Raw genomic sequence first — 15,078 nt, 5'->3', positions numbered from 1 at the left:
AAGAAAGCCACAGATGTCAGCCAAATTATTTCTATACATACTTAAATAAGCATGTGTTAGCATATGCATGCCATTAGTATCTTAAATAAATTTACTATTTTTATATTTATGCTGATTGTAGTTCTGAAACTAAAGTAACTGCCACACTACAATAGGTTGGACAAGGTTCATTCACTGAACACAAGGATAAATCTTGAACATATGAAAACTTTTATCAAAATTGCTGGATCTTATAAATGTGGTTCCATTCTTTCAGTCATACTGTTATCCAAGACAGTACATTTGGGTTGCTTTTCCAGGCAAAACTATGACTGAGAAAATAAATGTACAAATAAAACTTCCCTTCAGCAACACTGACTATTCCTTTTCCCCCCAAAAATTAGCACACCAAAAAACCCACCCAGCCGCTTAGAATGATAATTCCAAAGCAACAAGCACTGTAGCATTAAAAAAGAAAAAGCCATACAACACACTTGATTTCAGAAACTACCTGACAGAATGAACTAGTGACTGCTGTAGTATCATTGAGCAGAGATGAAAAAACTGTAGAAAAAGATCCTCTGCACAAATAGAATACATGGAACACAGCTAATGCTTTCACAGGGGGACATTTACTTTCCAAAACCAGCAGCGTTCTCTGAAGGCATAAAGCAAGCATGTGGATCAGGCAATTTTGTTACTATGATGTAGCTGAACTTCCAAAAAAAAAAAAATTCCTCAAGTTTCATTACCTAAACTTCATAAAGGTATTAGCATAAATTGAAAAATCTTTCTCATGGAGTCATAAGCAGTAAAGAGAGAGAAAACAAAGGCCAGAAACTGCAAATTTTCATAACAGAAGAGACTACAAGTGTGGGTCCCAGAGAATTTCTGCTAACCAATCCTTAACTGTCTAGGAAAGGCAGCAAACAAGTAGAGTGGAAGAGTGTCAGCCTACAGATAACGCAGAGTTATCAAAGTTTGCACAAAAGTTTGAGAACAAAGTCAGCCTTTGTTTAATAAAGTCAGGACTTTGCAAAACTGAATTGCTGGGAGATGAAATGGAAATGAAAATTTGAATCACATGGTGAAAATTAGTCCCAGGTATTCCTACACAATGATGGGCTATACTGTGAGTTTGAATTTGAAAATATTTGCTCAAAATATTTGCTAAAAAAGTAACTGGTGTTAGAAGTTACTAAAAAAAGAAAGAGAATGTAGAAACATCAGAAGAGACTTAAGACTCTGGATTAAACCGCTCTGCACTCATAGTTTTCATATTCTGTAGGTCAAATACACAAAAGAAAAAAGAAAAAGAAAAAAAGAGGATAATGTACTGAAAATAGTTCAAGGACATCCACATGTGAAATGGCTTCCACATGAAGATGGACGTAAAGATAAGGACCCTCAGCTTGGAAAGATATGCTAAAAAGGAGGTGGGGGAAGAAAGAAAATATGAACAAAACCTGTAAGATAAACTGTGCAGAAAATATAAATAGGAAACATTGCTCCCACCCCAATTAATTGAATTATCAGTCAGGCAAAAAGGAAGTATTTTTTCTCCATACCATCTAACACTCCACAGAATTCATGATGCCATAAAGGTCAGAAGTATAAATGGGTTCAAAAATGGATCAGATGTGGTCATGGGCATATAAGTGGCTAATAAACACAATAGGCCAGACATAACCACTGGCTCTGGAAGTCCTTTAAATACAGACTGATCTTTCAGAGATATACATCTCCCAGCTTCCAGTATTCTATACTTCCCCAAATTTCTTATCCTTCCACAAGTATCTGCTACTGGCCACTAACAGGATAGTGGGTTAGATGGATCTTTGTCCTGTGCCAAAAATCTAACTTCTTTTAGCATACCACCATCTGTCAGCCTTCAGCACCAAGGAAACTGGCAATATCAAAGGCAGGCCATGTAATCTAACAGTGCAAGAGGGCATACAGCATAAGCAGTGCTGTTCACTAGGAGTACTTCAAACAGAATAAATACCTAAGTTCAACACACAGTAATAAGCACAACCCTTTGTTTACACATACTGTGATCAAGCAAGCACTCTGACAGATGACAGCATTGTAGTTGTCTGCCACAATTCCAGGCATGGAATAGGGAATGCACAACGTACATTTACCTGCCAGTTCAGCTCTGAGGTCATATAGAATGTCTGAAAGAACAAGGGGCAGCAAAACGATTCCTTGCTGCATTAAAATAGGCAAGACACATTTAATTTGGTTACAGGGAGGTTCTCCAAACAACGTATTTTCACACATGTAAATCCACAGATCATCTGTTAAACATCAGTTAAGCAACAGTGCAGGTTATACACTTATGTTGGTAACACAAATGGAAATTTATGAAGCAGAAACCTTTCTCCTTTGCACACCACAGCCTTTCCCCTCCTTCCTCTACTTTTCTGCAAAGGAGTCCTCTCCCCACAATGCAGGATATCCAAGTATTTATTTTCAGAAAATAACAACTAAATGGTATAAAGAACATCTCCTTGTGCAAAACAGAGACAATCAAATTTATTGTGTAAACACAAATTGATAAGTGTCAATATTAGTGCATACCATTTTCTTACTATCCAAAAAAAAAAAAGATTACACGTAGAACAGTCCAGTTTCTACAACTGAACAAACCAGACAACAACCCCAGTAGATAAAGATGTGTAGAAAGAAACAGCAGTAATAACAAGGAAGTAAGACAGGCACATAAATAAGTACGGTGAAGCTGTCCTCAAGTTGCATAAACCAGCATCTAAAATCAACATATCCTACCTTCTTATTCAGATCAATCATATACACTATGAAAAACTGGACACAAGCTGGCAATGTGCACTTGCATCCCAGAAAGCCAATCGCATCCTGGGCTGCATCAAAAGAAGCGTGGCCAGCAGGTCAAGGGAGGTGATTCTCCTCCTCTACTCTGCTCTCACGAGACCCCACCTGGAATACTGCATCCAGCTCCGCGGTCCTCAGCACAAGACAGACATGGACCTGTTAGAGAGGGTCCAGAGGAGGGCCACGAAGATCATCTGAGGGCTGGAACACCTCTGTTGTGCAGAAAGGCTGAGAGAGTTGGGGTTGCTCAGCCTGGAGACATGAATACTCTGGGGAGACCTCACTGCAGCCTTCCAATATATAAAGGGGGCTTGTAAGGAAGATGGAGAAAGACTTTTTACCAAGGCCTGTAGTGACAGGATAAGAGTCAATAGTTTTAAACCGAGAGAGGGTAGATTTAGAACAGATATAAGGAAGAAATTTTTTATGATGAGGGTGGCGAGACACTAGAACAGGTTGCCCAGAGAAGCTGTGGATGCCCCCTCCCTGGAAGTGTTCAAGGTCAGGCTGGATGGCGTTTTGAGCAACCTGATCTAGTGGAAGGTATCCCTGCCCACGGCAGCATGGTGGACTAGATGATCTTTGAAGGTCCTTCCAACCCAAACATATGTCTATGAGCTGGTTAACAAAAAATTGACCAGAGATGGGAAAAGAACAGGAACTGTTACAAATATTAAGTGTTGTCCTGTCAGCAAAATCTCAACACAGCAGATAAAGCTTAACTAGAAATCCCTTCATGTATTTATTTCAGTAGAATTAGATACAATCACATTCAGGGTACCACTGTCTTTTCTTTGCAAAGTGCTATTGAAGAGTTGAAAGTGTGCATGCTCAGCACTAAACTTTGCCACACTCGCTTCTTCATCTAGCCGCCTACTTCCATCACGTGTAAGCAAGCTAACACAGAATCCACACAATCCTGGTAAATACACTCCTTCCAAATTTATACCTATGCTCTGCGTACAAATTCACTGAGTAACCATGTGCTCTTACTAACAAAGCCTGTCCTTCTAAATTTTTGCTTCTTATATCAAGATATTAAGCTTCAAGTTCTCAGGGAAAAGACCACAGACTCCTATGGATAGACTTCTGGGTGTATCCAGGACACTTAACATTTGCCAAAGCAATCACTAAAGACGAAACTGAAAAAGTAATCCCACAGCTTTCAGAAAAGATGAGCAGTTTGTCTTGAGAACTACTCTGATGAACAAAGTTTAAAATTAAAAAAAAAAAAGGTCTAGATTTCAATGACAAAACCTAACTAATCCTCTTGAGATTGCCATAACCCCAGAGTGAAAGATGTGTGGAGGGACAGAATTTAATTTAAAGAATTTGTAACTCAGAAGTCGCAGCAGAGCACAGGAGTAGCTTGGTGAAGACACTGTGCTCTGTCATACAGGACAGCTGGGATAGATTCTTGCGCTTGGTCTCACACACCAAGATGAGCACACAAATGCTTGCTTGACCAAATCCATTACTTTATCTACAATTAAAAGTAAAAACTACACCTGTGCCAAAAGTCTGTTGCCCTTCATGTCTAAGTTGTGCAACTAGAAGTGAAATTCAGTAGACTGAAGTTGTAAATGCATTTACTAAGTGTGGAACTTTGGAATGAATGATTCTATTCAAGACAATTTTCATTTATCTGTTGGGTAAAATCCATACCACTTTAGTTTATTCACAATCAACACAAAGCATCAATGGCATTAGCTGCATGCTACATCGATATCCCAATACCAGAGCATTTACTTACTCCTGGTTCTACTTGAGTTCTATCTGCAATGTCAATATGGACAACTTCAACACTCTTCCATGTGTTTGGATCTAAATTGTGCACCTGCAAAAAGAGAAAAAGGAATGATTTCCATGCTGTCACCTTACACAGTGGTGCACCTCATGCAGTACGTATGTGCGCCATGGATTTTTTCTGGACTTCTTAAAGGCAGTGTTCTCAAAACCTATCCTTTCTTCCTCTGCCTTTCTAAAAGGGAATACTCTCCACAGTTACAGTTTAGTTCACTCACTAACCAATTTCAAACCAGCACAAAGCCTTCACTTCTTGTGCATTCAGGAAACCTGGATTTATGATTAAGCTGTATTCTTCTGTCACATTTGTTAGCGCTAATGAAATCAAGCTCTAATTAGAAACATTACCCATTCAGTAATCTGCATGAGCTTTTTAATCTAGAAAGAAGCAGCACAAATTCCAAAGTGCAAATATGGCAGGTTTCAATAACGTGACTAAATCTAGTAGGTTCCCTAAGTCACAGGGCTGCCTTTAATATGGATCAGATGAAGCGTGTGTGGTATGAAGGTATATAAAGGTCTGAAGATGTAAATCAGCTTCACACCTGTAGTCCGCTAGGCATACCTAAACTTACAATTATAGCAAGCAGAGCTGTCCAAGAAATACTCTCCTCCTCTATAACACACCCAGTGCTACAGTTCATCCAAGCACTGAAAACATACTGACAACTATGCCTTTGTCGATGGTGTCACTATAGATAAAAAAAATCTCCTGAAGAGACCTGTGAACTGAATCAACTGTCTAGGGAGGAAAACAAGAGTATCACCAGCCTGGAAAATTTAGAAAAGCACCTTCAATATGTAACTCTACAGAAGTGTACACAGGTAAAACCCAATAGCCTCGTGAAACCTGTTTTCAAACAAACTTGTCAGCCTAAGTAGCACCAGTGTGTCTAAGGTAAAAGAACATGAAATTAAAAAGAACTTACTGAAAACCTATTTAAATATTTGGGTGAGAATCAAGCATCTGCATTGACCTCAATGTAAAAAAAAAACCAAACCTTTCTTGTTCTTGCATCTTGTTAGGTGAGACAGCTTGACCACCTTAGGAGGATTTGAATAATGCTTTTCTTGTTTTACATTAATCACTGGTAGGGCTTTGACTTTATACAGTAATTATCCACCATTACCAGGTATAGAATACTTTATCTGGATGACTGTGTGTTGAAAATATTGCTAATGCTTGGTATCCAAATCCCAACTCACATTCTCTGATGTCCCCAAATCTGGTTTGTGCCAGGTCTCAATTTTTATGAAGAAGTCATCTTTCATGTATTCATTCTGTAAGAATTAAAATCAAAAAGCTTGAGTCTGATTACACCTCTCTGCTTAAATTTTAGATAAACGGTATTTACATGTAAGTCACTACTAAGCCTTGACTAGCAACACATTCTATTTAAATTATAAAAGAAACAGCCCCCTTACCTACACACAGAAACAGGTACAATGAGATAACTAGTATCTAAATCTTAAGCAACAGCTACAGCAGTAAGTACTAAATTAAAATGTTATGTTTGAGAAATCCAACTCTAACTTTGTGCATACAAATAGAAATAATACTGTCATCTGCCATCCTTCTTCCTCAACCCTGAAATTCTTTACCTCTATGTTCAAGTAATTTTCAAATTATTAATACTGCAGTTCAGACAAAGCAACTAACATACCTTTGCATGAAATTTTTAATAAGTGAGACTATTCTGAGAGGCAGGGGTAATAGCCAACAAACAATAGATGTTCCTGTATAGCACAATTATGACCATAAAGGTCCAGCTACCACTAAATTGTATGTCTGAAGACTAGCACAGAACACTTCTAATTTCAGAAGTAAGAAAGCATATACCAGTGTGCACATGTATCACAATGAGTCAAGCTAAACAGTTCACAAACTCATTTGTTACTCCTTATGTTGCATCCACCTAGTGACAATCTAAATCAAGTTTGCAAGTGAGCAGATAAAGCAATTTAACATTAAACTTATAAGCTTCCTTAAACAAGTCACCAAAATATATACACAGGGAAATAAAGTCTTAATGACCTCCTTTCCACACATCTTAAATAAAAACCAAAACCCCCCAAACCCCCAGCTACGATGATCCATTTAGATTCTCAGTTAATCCATTTTAACTGAGGCAGAATTTCACTTTACAGAAATGGGATTTCAGACAGGTGGGGACTGATTTTATCTCAGTGCTCTTCCTGCATTCAAGAGTGTAGAAAATCTGATTTGGCTTTTTTTTTTTTTTTTTCCTTTTTTAGCATTATGTCTTATCAGGACAGACATTATGCAGCTGTAATGGTAAGTAAAGGCATAAAAGAAGATGTAAAAAATGAAAGCATTTCTCTGACAAATTACAGTTCTTTCTAATTATAGCCAAATGCAGACAAATAAAGTAACAAGGAGCTCTATGCCAGGAACCCTGGCAAGGCGTATATAAAAGGCTGGAGCTAGGTTGCTAGAGTCAGAGTAAATTGTAGCAGTAATAACAGATGAAATGTATTTCAAAAAACACAACATAGGACTGATAGGAATTCAAATACTCACTGTCACAACTGGTCATTGGAAACACAGGCAATGAAAATGAAAAGGAAACAAAGTGTTATTAGATATAATTTTTTCTGAAAAGTCTCACACATAATGATTGCTTCACAGTATCAGAAACATTCAAAGTTAGTCAAACAGCATTTGTGTGCATCGAGTCAGCAGAGTTCAGCAGACTTTGACTGGCTAGCCTTAACCTTAGAAGTTTGTTATAAGATACTTCAAACTATTCAACAGAGACACAAAAGAAATAGAACCTACTCTTAGAACTTATGCAATTAGAAGTATTAAAATAAAGCAGTCACCTTATTCTAACAGACTGTGAAGAACTAAATTATTTTCAAACGGGCTCTGTTCTAGACCTTAACAGAATCACCTCTTCAGTCTTACCCTAGGGACGCTGGATTCTGAGACTCTGTAAGAAACAGTAAACTGGTCCATTGAGGTTGCTCTTGAGAAGCAGCTCTCCTTTTCAGAAGAGGAGATCTCACAAATGCAACATTAAAATTTGAAATTATTTTCCACTTGATGGCACCCTCTTTTCTCCTAAACCGTTTAAGACCATCCCTCAACTGAACACTGACAGCAAAACACACAATGGGAGACCTACTTGTTCTACAGTAGGGATATGCGTTCCAAGCCTTCTCGTGGAACACTAGGGAGCCTTCTGGAGCAATCATCCTTACAAAACCAGGAACTTTACTGTGAAAAACAAACATTGGCAACATTGTTTACATTTTTACCAGCTGAAATTCCTCATTGATTTCTTCCACTCTAATAAGAAAGGCACATTCTACCTAAGCACTTTAAAGGTTATGATGTACAAGTTATCCACAGTTAAATATGCAGGAACTCCAACAACATTACTGATCACAAAATAATTAAGAAAAAAAATGGGGAAGGTAATAAGATAATTGAGAGTGAGCTAGAAATAATTTTGGAAGTACTACGATCACGATGAAAACTGTGCTTTCTTTTCTCTTCAAGAACAGCAAAAACAACTGTTGAGGGAGGGCACTGCCCAAGAGATCTCACCTCCAAACTCCCTGGCAAAACTGCAGGTTCATCAGTAAGCAAGCCTGTAACTTGGCTGGCCTGCAGCCTGGATGGAAGGCCATTCAACCATTTCAACCATGCCCGAAAAGGAAAACTGCAGCCAACTGCAAACGTATTCACGTATTCAGTTCTTCAACTTTTTAGATCTTTTTTTCCCCAATTATAAACATTTGGAATACTAATCCTCACACCTTGACAACATATTACAAATTCTAACAACATGGCTGCCTTTATGGTACTGCAGCCCTCTGGAGCAACATCGACTGTTACTCCCTAGAGGCTCAGACCCCATTTGGGTCAGTTTTCCAAATAACCCAGGTTTTACCCACTCTGCAATGCATGTAACTTCTGGAAACATTCTTCACCTGACTCATTCTCTCGCAGAACATTACACTACCGCACCACAAGAACTTGTGTGATGCCTTTCAGAGTGATTTTAAAGAGCATTCAGGCAGTAACAACTCATTCTTAAATACCAGATCATATAAAAACATTCTTTCTTTATAATGCAATAACCATTCTCCTTTTCTTTACCCTTCTATATCAACATTCCTGTCCTTTGGGCTATCCTACAAAGCATCTGTGATACCAACCCATCATTTCAGCTATATACTAAGAATTCAAATTATTTCTACTTAGAGATGCATTTCCTTGTTCACAGATTGGACATTTTGCATGGTTCTCCATTACTCTATCCCACACATTTAAAATCCACTGTATTTCACATGTTTTCCCATTCACCAGAGCATTCATGCACAATTCAGCAAATTAAAGCATGGTAGAAAAACGCAAGTAAGTACCCCAGAATAGTAAACAACAGAAGGCTGCCCTCACTTTTAAACATTTCTCGCTCAACACCAAGTGACCATAATATGTGTCAATGTTTTTCTCACCTCTTTAAATGATAGATTTTGTGAGTATATTGTCCCTTCTCGCCATCCTTTTCATAAGGCTCATTTTTTAAGACTTGAATTCCTTCACCACCTCCTGTTTCATTTTTGCTAGCTTCTGCCACAGAATAAAGTTGCCCAACTTGATACTGAAAAGTGAAGAGAAGTAAAATTTCAGTATTAAAGTTAGCCAAAAGTTTTAATGCATAAAAAAATGTAGCTGTTTCCCGTGAAAATTTGGTAGGATAAATAAAAATTATCAGGAAAGTAAAATACACCATATAAAAAATATTTAGTAAAATATGACAATCTGCTGTCAAAATTTATCTGTAGTTCACAAGCACCAGGTCTATACTCAGCTTGTTTCACATTAACGCAACACTTGGGTATAGCATACCAAATATGTTATCCTTCAATTTTCTCATCCTAAAAGCAAAGTATATATGTTGCTCTTAAATGTCGAAAAGAAATATAATTTTTAGTTTACAATATTTTGAAATTACTCATTTCCAGCCCTGAGCCTCCCAAATTCATACTTTTAACCAACTAGATAGTGCCCTCACAGGACCCATAAAATGCAAACTGTAGAAGAAAGCAAGCATAACACCTTCCCTCAGAAGTATGTTTAGACATCCTATTGTGACTTTCATTTAAATGTATCTCAGTACCATTTAAACTGCTGGCTTCAGATTGTGGAAGAGCATTCCTACCTTCGCCTGTAGGAAAAGGCTTGGAGTCACTCAATGCCTTGATCAGCAGGAAAATTCTACTGCAGTGCAGAACTGCACAACTTTCTTTTCTTGCTTGTAAGCCATGGAGTGGCTCAGAAACAACTAAAGGTTCTTTGCCTGCAGGCATTTGCATCCTTTGAAATTCACTGATCTTCAAGAGGTTAACTCTGCTTGACTGGTGGCTTACACATGTGGTAACTTACCTGTGGCAGGCTGGTGGGCACAGAGCGCAGGAAACATTTGAATCCAGGCTGGTCAGATTTAAATAAGACACTAACATCTTCCCACCCATCACCCCAAAACAAAAGCAGGTAGGATGAGGACATACCTCTTGCACTGAGCAAGGTAAAACCACTCGGCTGAAAGAGGAAAAGAGCAAATTCAAAAAAATGAATAATTAGGCTTCATCTGCAGATAACAGATATAAACTGTAACAAAGACATTCAAGAAGGAAGCGTCAAAATGAGTTAATTAAAGTTTTCTTTTGCTCTGTGACAGTAAGGCTGCATGCATATAATACAAAAAACCCAAGTAAAATTCAATGACAGATATGTTACAAAAGGAAAAAAAAAAGGGTTAAGAACATTAGAAGCTGCAGAGAAGAGCCAGGAAATCTAGGATCTACTTCTAGCTCTGCCATAACTTTGTATTGTGCTGAATTTGTTTAAACTTTGAGGCGTGAACTTTTTTCATGTGTTACACAGTAGGCAGTCCTGCCTGTACAATTCAAAAGGAGAACAAATGTGCAGGCCCTCAGAGCCTACAAATGAATTTTGGCAATTACAGCAGTTATGAATCATTTAAAAAGCAACCACAGCTCATCTCCCATTTAGGTGGCAGAAGCAAGTGCGTTTTGGGCAAACAGTTTAGTTACAATACACTACTCTGTACAGTTAACAGCACTGTTGGGGGATGCAGAAGTTGATTTTTCACAGCAAGGGTACACTGCACAGTCTTTTCCAGTTTCACCTTACATAATAAAATGGACAAAGATGACGCATATCATTACTGTTGCAAAACAACATCACAGAACAACAGCATTGTTCCTAGGGCTTTTAAGTGATATTACGTCCTTTACTGAAAACCTTATGACCGTTAAGATTCAATGCCACACAATCCTCCTGAAAGCATGAGCATAAATTAAGCCTGTCCACTGTTCTAGAGAGGAAGAAAGTTACGGTTAGCTGGTTCAACTCTTCCTACGCCCTGCTGTGTCCATGCTCTGTGAACAGTGAGTTTGGTACGGTTTTGCTTAGATACTACTACGAAAATGACTTCAGCAGCTTGAGTGCTCTGCACCCCCCCTGCACAGCAGAAAATGCAGCAACCTTGAGAAGACAAAAATGATCACCCCTGCGGATCAAATTCAGTCTTGCAATTTGCATGCAACTTTAAAGAAAAGAAAATCCCTTACTGGATAAAGATTTTCCTATTTTATTTTACTATGTGCCTCACTGAAATAGTTTTATTTAAACTGTGAAACCTTCAGAGAGAAACTGAGAAAAACATAATCAGCCTCAAATGTTGGCAAGTATCAGGCTGAAAGCAGAGCTTACATCCAAACACAGAATGGCCAAATGGCAGTCAAAATAAAATTCCTATAAGAAGCCCTATTATATCTCATTTTACCTGATAAAAAAAGTCCTCAAATTGTTTTTAAAGCTGGCTAGCAAGACCAATGGAAGACAGAAGACACCTGTCTTGGTGTTAGCAGATGCCGACTCAATACCTAGAGAGGACGCATTTGTGGCTTGCAAGGCAGCAAAAGAGATTCTTGGGCAACTTCAGCTTTAGTCTTTAACAGGACAATACATAAAATAGGAGTATAATCAGGAAAACACAGCAAATGCACAGGTACAAGTCAAGGTGAGGAATTAAAGGAAAGAATTGTAAGGAACAAGTTTTCTTCAACTTAAGAATGATGACAGACAAACAATGCAATACTTCAAAAGAGCTGAGTAGCAAACAAATCTGATGAGAACTTATAAATAGTACACAGCCCACCATTATCTTGTAGGAAATGCAAGAAAGACAGACAGCTTCTCCTACGAGGACTAGCGCGAGCTCTCGCTAAAATGCAAGAAGAGCAGGACAGTTGGGTTTGCATGCCTCGCTGCTGGATACAGCACTGGTACCTCAGTCCTGTCCATTTGCACCTACTCTCGGAAGTTTAGGTAAATCTTTGAAGTATCCTTGGAAGCCTGTTTGGAATCCAACAAACACATTTGCTACTATTGTTTTGAACCTACACATCGCCTTTACTACCACGGCAGAGGCTACATATTACTAGACTTCAAGGCAACTTAAAGCCAAAGGTGCTAGAGGGAGAACAAACCAGCTGCTGGTTTGCTGTCAGAAGACCTTACAGGAAAGATCTACCCAACGACAAGGAGTTCCCAGCGCCACCAGAACAGATAACTGCAGAGCAATGAAGGACACTGGCACCGCTGCCGCTCAAGTTCCTTTTTAAGCAGAACAGGGTCCTGATTCAAAAGCACCCGAGATCAGCATCCCTGCAACGTCTGTCAGCTTTGCAGGGACACATAGACATCACCGCCTTGGTAACACGTTAGCCCCAAGGGAATAAGTTCGACAAGCTCATCGTGGGGGGACACAACTCGCTCGCTCCGGGGCAGGGACTACCCCCAGGATCACCCCGACTGCAAGCACACGCTCAGGTGCGTGTGAAGCCGGCGGTACTTTCGCTCCGTGTCAAGCAGCTACTTAAGGCTGAAGGCACGGGACGTGGAAGCGGTGCAAACGGCAGAGAAGCACAAAGCAGACCCACGCCCCGGGCCGGCACCGCTCCGGGCCCCCCGCCGAGCCGCTCCGTGAGCCCCGCGGCGGGGAGGCGGCGGCGGCGTCCCGGCCCGGATGGGTGCGGCGTCCCGGGGCGCGCCCGCCGCCCCCGCTCGGCCGCCGGACACCGCGGTCCCTTGAGGCCCCGCCCGCAAGAAGGGAGCGGCCGACGCCCCGCGGCTCGGCCGAGGCGGCGGGCCGGGCGCTGCCGGCGCCCCGCGCAGCGGAGCCGAGGGAGGCCCAGCGGGGCGCTGGCCGGAGCGGGCCCTGCCCCACCCGGCGGCGCCCGCGAGACCGGGCACGGCAGGGAGGGGCGCGGGAGGCGCCCGCTGTGTCGGGCTGTGCCGGGCCCCGGGGCCGCGCCCGCCGCCGCCGCCACCCCCGCCACCCCCGACTCACAATTCCTTGATCAGCACCATCTTCCCCTCGCAGGCCCGCACTGCGCACGCGCGACCGGCACCGCCTGCCCATGCTGCACCGCGCGCTTCCGGGGTAGGCCCCGCCCCCACGGGCCGGCGCGCCCAATCCCGCCGCGCCGTGCGTCCCCGAGCCCGCTCCTGACCCGAGCGCACCCCGGCACGCTGCGCGGCGCGCCTGCGCCGGCCGCTACCAATCTGACAGCACGCAGCTCCCGCGAGCGCCCCACCTCACCCTTAGGCAGCCAATCAGGGCGCGCCCGCCAGCTCTGCTCCGTCCCCGTACCGCCCTCCCCTTGCGTGCGGCGCCGCGACGTCCCCGCGGGCGCAGGCGCTACCGCGGCCGGCGGGTCCCCCGGGGAGAGCGGGCTGAGGCCGGGGCCGGGGCCGCTGCCCCCCGCGGCAGGTGCGCCCCGACCAGGTCGGTGTCTGTGGCGGCGCGGCCGGCGGGAGGGGCCCTCGCTCGGAGGAGCGGGGCTGCGGCACCCGCCGTGCCTGCCGGGCGCCCCCGAGTGCCCGCCCTGGGGAAGCCGAGGAGCTGGGTTGTGCCGGCTGCGCGCTGCCGGTGCGCGGGCTGGAGCGGCTTAACGAGACGCCACGCCGCTGGGAAGGCCCTTAAACCTCCCGCGGCCCCGGGAAGAACGAAGCCAGTTACGAAGGCCCCGCTCTGGTCACGCTCAGTAAACCTGGCGCCTCCCACCGGCCAGAGAAAGCCGTTAGCGCAGCCCCAGCCACCGCTCCAAACCGGCTCCCGGTGCTCGGAAATGAACTTGTTCTCCAAACTCGTCGCGATGCAGCGGCAGCGCGGTCGCCGTTTTGTCCGGGTAGAGCCTAACGGAAGGAAACTGCCGTTCAGGTGAACCCCCTCCTGGCAGAGAAGCCCCGCGTATGGGAAATGAGAATTGAAAGGTTGAGTCATTGCGGGTTTTTTCCCCAGCGGAAACGCTGGGCAGCGGGGAGCGGCGGTGGCAGGCCGGGCAGGGACCCGCCGTCCGCCCCACGCTACGGGGCCGTTCCCACGCGGGACCACCCGCATCTCCTCCGCCTCCAGCACCATTCTGCCCTGACCACGCATTGCCGGCACGATCGTTCTGTTGTTGCCCGGCCCCTCCTCTGCTGACAGCTACCAGATCTCTCTTTTTTTTTGGGGGGGGGGCGAAGCTAAAATTTCCTTCTGCAGCGTGTTTCAGGCAAAATCCTTTTCTTGTGGATTGCTGTTACGTTAGCTCTGGACTGCTCCTGTTTTGCCACACAAATGAAAACACAATAAATCGGTAACGGAATTGCTAGTGCCTCCACAAAGGGAAAGACGCTTTTACTGTTTCATTGAAGGGTGTAACACAAGGAGCCACGATTACTGTGTCCAGTGCTGCCCTCTTGTGAGAGAATTTCTTTTATCCTTTATCCCATTCACAGATAACAAGGACACCAGAAATTAATCAAAACTGACACACGTAAAACGAAGAACAAGACTCAGCCGTTGCTGGGCTCAGACCCACCTGCACCCTCTGGTCCCACAGACCGGTTGGTGACATTAGACCATCAGCTTTCATTAAAAACAAACAAAAAAATGAAAAGACCCTACCAGTTTTAGACCTCAGAGACACTGAAAGAAGGCTGAAATCAGCCCTGAGAGTAGAATACCCAGTGAAGCTTCTCGAGCCTGTAAAGAACCTGAAACACTAGCCCCTGAGGAGAGAAATTGCCTTTGTACCTCGGGGAGTGCTGGTGCCGAGTCCCTCTACACCGGGCAGCTGACACCACTCAATTTATGACTGTGTGGCAGGAGATGAGTTTTACTGAGCTACCTGGTTGGGGGGCAGAGGGGTGGGACACACTTTTGCTATAGGGTGAAAGAGCATCAAATCTCCCAGCTCCCTTTTTATCCAACACATTTCTATTAATGCAACAAGCAAACAGCAGAGTGGGGGCAAGAGAAACTGGGGGCATGTGCGGGTGTGGCAAGCTAATGAAACCTTTACTGCAGGCGTTTAATCCAAAAAAGGGAA

The 15,078-nt window shown here is 43.2% G+C and overlaps 2 protein-coding genes across 3 annotated transcripts in view; both read right to left on the bottom strand.

Moving 5' to 3' along the window:
• The window catches only part of PITPNB (phosphatidylinositol transfer protein beta), a 36,414-nt gene extending 23,233 nt beyond the window's left edge, over positions 1 to 13,181 (bottom strand). The window contains exons 1-7 of the mRNA XM_072880149.1: positions 13,053 to 13,181; positions 10,183 to 10,213; positions 9,127 to 9,272; positions 7,788 to 7,879; positions 7,181 to 7,188; positions 5,845 to 5,919; positions 4,586 to 4,669 (exon numbers count right to left, since the gene is read on the bottom strand). Coding sequence (XP_072736250.1) covers positions 4,586 to 4,669; positions 5,845 to 5,919; positions 7,181 to 7,188; positions 7,788 to 7,879; positions 9,127 to 9,272; positions 10,183 to 10,213; positions 13,053 to 13,072 — 456 coding nt within the window. The 5' untranslated portion in view covers positions 13,073 to 13,181. The remainder of the gene's footprint in view (positions 1 to 4,585; positions 4,670 to 5,844; positions 5,920 to 7,180; positions 7,189 to 7,787; positions 7,880 to 9,126; positions 9,273 to 10,182; positions 10,214 to 13,052) is intronic.
• Positions 9,166 to 15,078, bottom strand: part of TTC28 (tetratricopeptide repeat domain 28) — a 206,718-nt gene continuing 200,805 nt past the window's right edge. For both annotated transcript variants that reach the window (XM_072880117.1, XM_072880118.1), the window contains 2 exons: positions 10,183 to 10,213; positions 9,166 to 9,272 (listed from right to left, as the gene is read on the bottom strand). The gene's annotated coding sequence lies outside the window, so the exon portion shown is untranslated. The remainder of the gene's footprint in view (positions 9,273 to 10,182; positions 10,214 to 15,078) is intronic.

This window comes from Ciconia boyciana, chromosome 15, assembly GCF_034638445.1.
Source record: "Ciconia boyciana chromosome 15, ASM3463844v1, whole genome shotgun sequence".
NCBI classification, from domain to species: domain Eukaryota; kingdom Metazoa; phylum Chordata; class Aves; order Ciconiiformes; family Ciconiidae; genus Ciconia; species Ciconia boyciana.
This window is presented reverse-complemented; position numbering and strand designations above follow the sequence as displayed.